Source organism: Salvelinus fontinalis, chromosome 2 (genome assembly GCF_029448725.1).
Source record: "Salvelinus fontinalis isolate EN_2023a chromosome 2, ASM2944872v1, whole genome shotgun sequence".
In the NCBI taxonomy this organism is placed as follows: domain Eukaryota; kingdom Metazoa; phylum Chordata; class Actinopteri; order Salmoniformes; family Salmonidae; genus Salvelinus; species Salvelinus fontinalis.
In genome coordinates this window covers 74878720-74889346 of record NC_074666.1, presented here as the reverse complement: position 1 = coordinate 74889346, position 10627 = coordinate 74878720, and the positions used below count along the sequence as shown (strand labels likewise).

General features: G+C 48.1%; 1 protein-coding gene across 1 annotated transcript; it reads right to left on the bottom strand.

Annotated features, from left to right (window-relative positions):
• Positions 1–7850: 7850 nt before the first annotated feature.
• Positions 7851–9871, bottom strand: LOC129825822 (serotonin N-acetyltransferase-like). The gene is made up of 3 exons (XM_055885959.1): positions 9619–9871; positions 9158–9312; positions 7851–8976 (listed from the first exon to the last, which is right to left on the bottom strand). Exons 1-3 carry the CDS (start codon positions 9767–9769, stop codon positions 8521–8523), a joined length of 762 nt encoding a protein of 253 aa, XP_055741934.1. The 5' UTR covers positions 9770–9871; the 3' UTR covers positions 7851–8520.
• Positions 9872–10627: the final 756 nt, after the last annotated feature.

Here is a 10627-nt window from a genome sequence, read left to right as displayed (position 1 = left end):
TTCCCTCTTTCTATCCCTCTCTCTTCCCCTCCCTCTCTTCCTCTCTCGCTCTCTCTCTATCGTTCCGTTCCTGCTCCCAGCTGTTCCTCATTCTCCTAACTACCTCATTTAATCTTTCACACCTGTCCCCTATTTTGCCCTCTGATTAGAGTTCCTATTTCTCCCTCTGTTTTCCGCTTCTGTCCTTGTCGGATCTTTGTTTGATGTTTGCTGTTCTGTGTCCTGGTTCCGCCCTGTCGTGTTTTTGCCTTCAACAGATGCTGCGTGTGAGCAGGTGTCATCTAAGATATATCCTGGAGTACCGTTTTGTTTAAGACTGGAATAAAGACTCTGTTTTTGTTAAGTCGCTTTTGGGTCCTCATTCACCAGCATAACAGAAAGATCCGACCACAATGGACCCAGCGACTACGGATTCTCGCAACACTGCCATCGAGATCCAGGGAGCAATGCTCGGCAGACACGAGCAGGAATTGTCTGCTGCTCGTCATGCCGTTGAGACCCTGGCCGCTCAGGTTTCCAACCTCTCAGGACAGTTTCAGAGTCTTCGTCTCGTGCCACCTGTTACTTCCTGGTCTTCCGAGTCTTCGGAACCTAGGGTTAATAACCCACCATGTTACTCTGGGCAACCCACTGAGTGCCGCTCCTTTCTCACCCAGTGTGATATTGTGTTTTCTCTCCAGCCCAACACATACTCACGAGAGAGAGCTCGGATCGCCTACGTCATATCACTCCTTACTGGTCGGGCTCGGGAGTGGGGCACAGCTATCTGGGAGGCAAGGGCTGAGTGTACTAACGAATATCAGAGCTTTAAAGAGGAGATGATACGGGTTTTTGATCGTTCAGTTTTTGGGAAGGAGGCTTCCAGGGTCCTGGCTTCCCTATGTCAAGGTGATCGATCCATAACGGATTACTCTATAGAGTTTCGCACTCTTGCTGCATCCAGTGACTGGAACGAGCCGGCGTTGCTCGCTCGTTTTCTGGAGGGACTTCACGCTGAGGTTAAGGATGAGATTCTCTCCCGGGAGGTTCCTTCCAGCGTGGACTCTTTGATTGCACTCGCCATCCGCATAGAACGACGGGTAGATCTTCGTCACCGAGCTCGTGGAAGAGAGCTCGCGTTAACGGTGTTTCCCCTCTCCGCATCTCAACCATCTTCTCCCATCAGCTCAGAGACTGAGCCCATGCAGCTGGGAGGTATTCGCATCTCGACTAAGGAGAGGGAACGGAGAATCACCAACCGCCTTTGTCTCTATTGCGGTTCTGCTGGACATTTTGTCATGTCATGTCCAGTAAAAGCCAGAGCTCATCAGTAAGCGGAGGGCTACTGGTGAGCGCTACTACTCAGGTCTCTCCATCAAGATCCTGTACTACCTTGTCGGTCCATCTACGCTGGACCGGTTCGGCTGCTTCCTGCAGTGCCTTGATAGACTCTGGGGCTGAGGGTTGTTTTATGGACGAAGCATGGGCTCGGAAACATGACATTCCTCTCAGACAGTTAGGGAGGCCCACGCCCATGTTCGCCTTAGATGGTAGTTCTCTCCCCAGTATCAGATGTGAGACACTACCTTTAACCCTCACAGTATCTGGTAACCACAGTGAGACCATTTCCTTTTTGATTTTTCGTTCACCTTTTACACCTGTTGTTTTGGGTCATCCCTGGCTAGTATGTCATAATCCTTCTATTAATTGGTCTAGTAATTCTATCCTATCCTGGAACGTTTCTTGTCATGTGAAGTGTTTAATGTCTGCTATCCCTCCTGTTTCTTGTGTCCCCTCTACTCAGGAGGAACCTGGGGATTTGACAGGAGTGCCGAAGGAATATCATGATCTACGCACGGTCTTCAGTCGGTCCAGAGCCAACTCTCTTCCTCCTCACCGGTCGTATGATTGTTGTATTGATCTCCTTCCGGGGACCACTCCCCCTCGGGGTAGACTATACTCTCTGTCGGCTCCCGAACGTAAGGCTCTCGAGGATTATCTGTCTGTTTCTCTCGACGCCGGTACCGTGGTGCCTTCTTCCTCTCCCGCCGGAGCGGGGTTTTTCTTTGTTAAGAAGAAGGACGGTACTCTGCGCCCCTGCGTGGATTATCGAGGGCTGAATGACATAACGGTTAAGAATCGTTATCCGCTTCCCCTTATGTCGTCAGCCTTTGAGATGCTGCAGGGAGCCAGGTTCTTTACTAAGTTGGACCTTCGTAACGCTTACCATCTCGTACGCATCAGAGAGGGGGACGAGTGGAAAACGGCGTTTAACACTCCGTTAGGGCATTTTGAATACCGGGTTCTGCCGTTCGGTCTCTCTAATGCTCCAGCTGTCTTTCAGGCATTAGTTAATGATGTACTGAGAGACATGCTGAACATCTTTGTTTTCGTTTACCTTGACGATATCCTGATTTTTTCATCGTCACTCGAGATTCATGTTCAGCACGTTCGACGTGTACTCCAGCGCCTTTTAGAGAATTGTCTCTACGTGAAGGCTGAGAAGTGCGCCTTTCATGTCTCCTCTGTCACTTTTCTTGGTTCTGTTATTTCCGCTGAAGGCATTCAGATGGATCCCGCTAAGGTCCAGGCTGTCAGCGATTGGCCCGTTCCTAAGTCACGTGTCGAGTTGCAGCGTTTTCTCGGTTTCGCTAATTTCTATCGGCGTTTCATTCGTAATTTCGGTCAAGTGGCTGCCCCTCTCACAGCTCTGACTTCTGTCAAGACTTGCTTTAAGTGGTCCGGTTCCGCCCAGGGAGCTTTTGATCTCCTCAAGAAGCGTTTTACATCCGCTCCTATCCTTGTTACTCCTGACGTCACTAAACAATTTATTGTCGAGGTTGACGCTTCAGAGGTGGGCGTGGGAGCCATTCTGTCCCAGCGCTTCCAGTCTGACGATAAGGTTCATCCTTGCGCTTACTTTTCTCATCGCCTGTCGCCATCGGAACGCAACTATGATGTGGGTAACCGCGAACTGCTCGCTATCCGCTTAGCCATAGGCGAATGGCGACAGTGGTTGGAGGGGGCGACCGTTCCTTTTGTCGTTTGGACTGACCATAAGAACCTTGAGTACATCCGTTCTGCCAAACGACTTAATGCACGTCAAGCTCGTTGGGCGTTGTTTTTCGCTCGTTTTGAGTTCGTGATTTCCTATCGCCCGGGAAATAAGAACACCAAGCCTGATGCCTTATCCCGTCTCTTTAGTTCTTCTGTGGTTTCTACCGACCCCGAGGGGATTCTCCCTGAAGGGCGTGTTGTCGGGTTGACTGTCTGGGGAATTGAGAGACAGGTAAAGCAAGCGCTCACTCACACTGCGTCGCCGCGCGCTTGTCCTAGTAACCTTCTGTTTGTTCCTGTCTCTACTCGTCTGGCTGTTCTTCAGTGGGCTCATTCTGCCAAGTTAGCTGGCCACCCCGGTGTTCGGGGTACGCTTGCTTCTATTCGCCAGCGGTTTTGGTGGCCTACTCAGGAGCGGGACACGCGCCGTTTCGTGGCTGCTTGTTCGGACTGCGCGCAGACTAAGTCAGGTAACTCTCCTCCTGCCGGTCGTCTCAGACCGCTTCCCATTCCTTCTCGACCATGGTCTCACATCGCCTTAGACTTTATTACCGGTCTGCCTTCGTCTGCGGGGAAGACTGTGATTCTTACGGTTATCGATAGGTTCTCTAAGGCGGCACATTTCATTCCCCTCGCTAAGCTTCCTTCCGCTAAGGAGACGGCACAAATCATCATTGAGAATGTGTTCAGAATTCATGGCCTCCCGTTAGACGCCGTTTCAGACAGAGGTCCGCAATTCACGTCACAGTTTTGGAGGGAGTTCTGTCGTTTGATCGGTGCTTCCGTCAGTCTCTCTTCCGGGTTTCATCCCCAGTCTAACGGTCAAGCAGAAAGGGCCAATCAGTCGATTGGTCGCATTTTACGCAGCCTTTCGTTTCGAAACCCTGCGTCTTGGGCAGAACAGCTCCCCTGGGCTGAGTACGCTCACAACTCGCTTCCTTCGTCTGCTACCGGGCTATCTCCGTTTCAGAGTAGTCTTGGTTACCAGCCTCCTCTGTTCTCGTCCCAGCTCGCCGAGTCCAGCGTTCCCTCCGCTCAGGCTTTTGTCCAACGTTGTGAGCGCACTTGGAGGAGGGTCAGGTCTGCACTTTGCCGTTACAGGGCGCAGACTGTGAGAGCCGCCAATAAACGTAGGATTAAGAGTCCTAGGTATTGTCGCGGTCAGAGAGTGTGGCTTTCCACTCGTAACCTTCCCCTTACGACAGCTTCTCGCAAGTTGACTCCGCGGTTCATTGGTCCGTTCCGTGTCTCTCAGGTCGTCAATCCTGTCGCTGTGCGACTGCTTCTTCCGCGACATCTTCGTCGCGTCCACCCTGTCTTCCATGTCTCTTGTGTCAAGCCTTTTCTTCGCGCTCCCGTTCGTCTTCCCTCCCCCCCTCCCGTCCTTGTCGAGGGCGCACCTATTTACAAGGTACGGAAGATCATGGACATGCGTTCTCGGGGACGTGGTCACCAGTACTTAGTGGATTGGGAGGGTTACGGTCCTGAGGAGAGGAGTTGGGTTCCATCTCGGGACGTTCTGGACCGTTCGTTGATTGATGATTTCCTCCGTTGCCGCCAGGGTTCCTCCTCGAGTGCGCCAGGAGGCGCTCGGTGAGTGGGGGGGTACTGTCATGTTTTGTCATTTGATTATCATGTCTTGTCCCTGTGCTTCCCTTCCATTTGTCTCCCTCTGCTGGTCTTAGTAGGTTCTTTCCCTCTTTCTATCCCTCTCTCTTCCCCTCCCTCTCTTCCTCTCTCGCTCTCTCTCTATCGTTCCGTTCCTGCTCCCAGCTGTTCCTCATTCTCCTAACTACCTCATTTAATCTTTCACACCTGTCCCCTATTTTGCCCTCTGATTAGAGTTCCTATTTCTCCCTCTGTTTTCCGCTTCTGTCCTTGTCGGATCTTTGTTTGATGTTTGCTGTTCTGTGTCCTGGTTCCGCCCTGTCGTGTTTTTGCCTTCAACAGATGCTGCGTGTGAGCAGGTGTCATCTAAGATATATCCTGGAGTACCGTTTTGTTTAAGACTGGAATAAAGACTCTGTTTTTGTTAAGTCGCTTTTGGGTCCTCATTCACCAGCATAACAGGATCAGTGACAGGCAGGCTCAGGGCAAGCAGAGGTCAGTAATCCAGGGCAGTGTCACAAGGTACAGAACGGCAGGCAGAATGGTCAAAACCGGGAAAACAGGGACAAGAGCAAAAACAGGAGTATGGGAAAACCGCTGGTAGGCTCGACAAGACAAACTGGCAACAGACAAACAGAGAACACATACACTGGGGATAATGGGAAAGATGGGTGACATCTGAGGGGATGGAGACAAGCACAAAGACAGGTGAAACAGATCAGGGTGTGACAGTAAGTTGTTTTCAGTCATAAAACATAATGGATGACGAAAGTAATTGCAGGCCCTTTTGTATTGCTGTGCGATTATTGCCATAATGCCATACCACGGTCTTTGGCACTGATCCTGTGTCCACTGCACACAAGAGGAAGCATTTACACCACTCTGTTTCCACTGTTGGGATGAATAGGCGTCACTGACACCTGTCTTTCATTTAATACAATTTAGTGCCGCTCACGCTTCTAACTGATGGCTGGGGGAGTCGACCTTCTTTCATTGCTGTGACCTCAGCAAACACATCATACAGCAGCACTCCTCACTAACGGCTAGAAAATATCCCAACACCTATGCCGCTTCCTGTGTGTGGTAGGGTCATACTCGATGGATTTGTAGAGCGTAAATCTGCAGGAGTGAGTCACTGCTTTGATGTTTGCAGAGAACGACAGGGTGTTGTCCAGGGTCACACCAAGGTTCTTTGCACTATGGGATGGGGACACCGTAGAGTTGTCAACTTTGAGATGTCTTGGAGTGGGCAGGCCTTCCTTAGGAGGAAGAGCAGCTTCGTCTTGTCAATGTTTAGCTTGAGGTGGTGGGCCGACATCCAAGCTGAGATATCTGCCAGGCATGCAAAGATGCGTGTCGCCACCTGGGTGTCAGAAGGAGGAAGGAGAAAAGTAGTTGAATGTCATCCGCATAACAATGATAAGAGAGACCATGTCAGGATATGATGGAGCCGAGTGGCTTGGTGTATAGAGAGAAAAGGAGAGGGCCTAGAACCGAGCCCTGGGGGACAACAGTAGTGAGAGTATGTGGTGTAGACACAGATCCTCTCCATGTCACCTGGTAGGAGCGGCTTGTCAGGTAGGATGCAATCTAAGAGTGTGCAGAGCCTGAGACGCCCAGCCCTGAGAGGGTGGAGAGGAGGATCTGATGGTTCACTGTGTTAAAGGCAGTGGACAGATCTAGGAGGAGGATGAGAACAGAGGAGAGAGAGTCAGCTTTTGCAGTGAGGAGAGCCTCACTGATACAGAGGAGCGCAGTCTCAGTTGAGTAACCTGTCTTGAAGCCTGACACATTCTGAGAGAGCTAGCGAGAGAGTTGGTCAGAGACAGCATGCTCAATTGTTTTGGAAAGAAAAGAAAGGATACCAGTCTATAGTTTTTGATGTCAGAGTGATCAAGTGTTGGTTTGGGAGAAGGTCTCCACAGAGATGGTCAGGAAAAGGGAGGAGGGGATCGGTTGATCGGGCAGGTTGTCGGGTGGCCGGACATCACTAGTCTCAGGATTTTATCTGGAGAGAGAGGGGAGAAAGAGGTTAAGGCGTAGCGTAGTTGTTCTGTGTCAGTGGGACCAATAGACTCACTAGGCTGAGTGAATGAGGAGCTGATGTCATCAACCTTGTTTTCAAAGTGGTTGACAAAGTCGTCTGCAGAGAGGGATGAGGAAGGGGTGAAGGATTAAGGAGGAAGGAGAAGTTGGAAAAGAGTTTCCTAGGGTTAGAGGAAGAAGCTTGAAATTTGAAGTGATAGAAATGGACTTTCGCAGCAGATACAGAGGGAGGAAATATAGAGAGGAGGGAGTTTAGCTTTCCTCGATTTTCGCCCTGTTCTGTATGCTCGCAATGATTTTCTCAGCAATGGAACCGGAGGGGAGGGCTGAGCCGGCCGGGAGGAAAGGGGACAGTACGAGTCATAAGATACGGAAAGGAAGGAAAGTAGGGTTGAAGAGGCAGAATCAGGAGACAGGAGGGAGAAGGATTTAGCAGACGGGAGAGATGATAGGATAGATGTGGAAGAGAGAGAGCGAAGATTGCGACAGCACATGACCATCTGGGTAGGGGCTGAGTGGGTTGGGTCGGAGGAGAAGAGGGAGACAGAAAAGGAAACAAAATAGGGATCTGAGACCTGGAGGGGGGTTGCAGTGAGATTAGTAGGCGAACAGCCTCTAGTAAGGACTAGGTCAAGCATATTGCCTGCCTTGTGAGTGGGAGGGGTCCGGGAAAGGCTGAGGCAAGAAGAGGCAAGGAGTGGAAAGAAAGAGGTGGAAAGTAATTAACCGGAGGTAGATGTAATTAGGTTGAAGTCACCTGGAGATATCAGGAGTCCTCTAGCTATAGATTGAAAGCTGCTGTCCAGTAGTCTTTCCTGTCCAGTAGCTGGCCATGTTCACGCAAGCTTTAGTTCTGGGTCGTGACAAATGTTAGGCTGCGTTTACACAGGTAGCCCAATTCGGATCTTTTCCCACTTATTGGACCAATAATTTTGCAAAAGATCAGAATTGAGCTGCATGTGTAAACACAGCCAAAGTATGCATATGATGTTGTGTATTCTTATGAATAAATATAGTTAAATGAATCAACAGTAAATTTCATTATTATACTGAAGTCATCCAAATTGAACATGCTCAGAAAGTTAATACATTATCATCTTTATTACATTTTTTAATAACAAAAACAGTACAAAAACATATTTATTAAAGATATGATTGGTTTCAAGGGTAAGACAGGTTCTGAGTAAGAGAAGATATTACATGGTTTGATTAACGCTCTGCACATATGACCCAAAGGGAAATGAATAGACAAACAGTTTCTGTAACAAATTAATCCAAATTGGTGTGGATGTAGCCTACTTTTCTCATTGTATGAAAACGGGCTTGTTAAGTCACTAGATCTACTGGCAGTCCAATGAAAGGATCCTGGTGTAAATCCTCAGACGTTTACAGTATACCTAATGCCCACTAATAGAGATAAAGAGGCACGGTTGAGCTGCTAAGCCTGGTAGTCAGTGACGTCAGTCCATATACCGTCAGAGAGGAGGGGGCTTGCAACTCAAACCTTCAGACAAAACGTACAATAAATAAAACGGGAACATTTGCAGTAAAAATATAATCTCACACAGACAGAAGTCACACGATATTTGTTCTAACATTCATTAGCATGTAGCTAGTTAACGTTGAAATATTCACATATTAAATAACGTTAGGTATCTGAAATTAAAACATTGTAATAAAGCTTAAAGACTCCCTGCATTGGTCATGCATGTATGGTGTGCACTTTAGACTACCATCTTAGATATAAATGTAAATGTTTACATCACTTTATTTTACATCATAGTTGATATGTACAGCAGGAATCTAATATCTTACTCAGTAAAAAAAGATTTACACATCAGCAGGCTCAGGCTCGGTCCTCTGAGTCTGTTCCTCCAATAACAATGCAGACTCACTCCTCTGAATCGGTTCCTCCAATAATAACACAGACTCAAGCCTCTGAGTCTGTTCCTCCAATAATAACACAGTCTGAGGAAAACCAATAGCTTCACTGTTGCGCCGCATCAGGGCATGGCCCCTCACAGGGTACTGCATCTCTGTGAAGGTCAGTGATGCCACCGTGATGGAACAGCGGCCCTGCACCTTGAAGCCAGACTTCTGGTAGAAGGGAACCAGGAAGTCCTCGCACATGAGCACTGCACGGCGCACATAGGGCAGGCAGCGTAGGTACTGCAGGTAGCGCCACATCAGGATAGGACCCTTGCCCTGCTGCCGGAAGGTCCGGTGGACCGCCAGCACATGGATATGAACTGTGGAACCTTTGGGCTTGTGAAGAGTTAGGGCGTCCTGCAGCAAAGGAAAAATGCAAATGTAGCTCAAGTAAAGTTCATTCAATAATATGTACGGGGATGTAATACAGAGCACCTGATTTCGAAAAACTATCAGTGAGCTAATACAAACACAGTAAGATATAGAGTAAATTACCTATGAATCAATAGGAAATTATATAACATCATAGGTGTCTTACTAGGGTGAGTCTGTCCTGGTCCCATTGGGACCCAATGATGAAGGCTACTAGTCTCCCCTCCTCAAACCAGCCCATGGACAGCTCTGGACACAGCGTGAGGAAATGACGCACCTCATCAAGGTGGAGCGGGCAGTCTCCTGACACAGAGATAAAGGCTGGCGGAGGAAAAGAGAGAGACACGTTTTCATCATCCTTGGACTCACTGTATTTAAGAATGCCAAGGCGGATCCGTATCAGTGCATTAAACCTATAACAAGGGATTAATACAAAGTGTTATTTAAAGCAAGAGACAGACTAGCGCGCCCAGTCAACGTGCGTAAAGCCCAAGGAAAGGCTGTTGGCACACGTTTTACGCGCGACATGAGTACCCCTGATAACGCTCATACATTGTATATTCGTGCCATTAATTTATAACACATAATGCAAACACACATTTATAACTGAATCTATGGACAACTTACCCTCTTTCTCGATTTCGAACACGCTGATGGCATCTTGCGTGTTGAGCGGTCGGAACTCGCTTGCTGGCAGTGTGTGTCTTCTTTGGCGCCCAGGAGAAACAGAAGGGGAGAGGCGCGGTTTCAGGAAAGGCAGGGCGCCCACTAGTGACATTTTACAACTTTTATTACTCCAGTTGGATTACTTCGATATTCTTCTGTTCCTTCTATTGTTGTTTGTTTGCACAAGTCTTCTCTCTTGGCTGTTACACGAGGGTTAATCTTCAGTTTCCTCCTCTTGTTGGGACAGCCTGTGCACAGATGACCAAAGGGAGTAGAATCCGTATTTATAGGATGTGGTCCATGTAGATGTGAGTCATTTTACCATTTAGAATATGAATAGTACGACGTCGGTGCTCATGAATGAAATAATAGAATTTGGAGCGAGGGAGAGTGGAGAGCAATTAACTAGAGTCAGAAATTAAGCGACCTGAGGTCAGCTGCTTTACGCACAAATGGCAGTGTTGTGACAACCTGTTTATTAATTTCCTAGAGAATTAATGTAACACAGAATAGAAAATTAACACACTGAATGTAATGAATTTACAATATGTTTTTTCCTCTAACATTCGATATTTGTTTGCCTTCATATGCAGATACTCATATGCAGATACTCTGAAATGATATGGTAACCAACAACAGCACTGTAACTGAAAATAACGTTGCTTTACTTACCTGATGCAATCTCATCCGAACACTCTCTCTACCTGCCTTATTGTCTTATCTCACCCTCTCGTTATCTCCTCCCTCCTCTCTCTTGCGTGCCCTGAAAGACGTCCACCTCTTCATTATAAAGCCAGTGATTATTACTATGTCACGTGACAGATTATAGAAGTTGTTTCCACAACTCGGCGTATTAGCTTCTATCGTCATCCCTTGAGTTTGACTGACACATGGCAAAGTGGATATTCTCCTGTATATTTGGGAGATATAGTAGGCATGGAGTAATTGTGGTCAACTCTTGCTCCAGCCA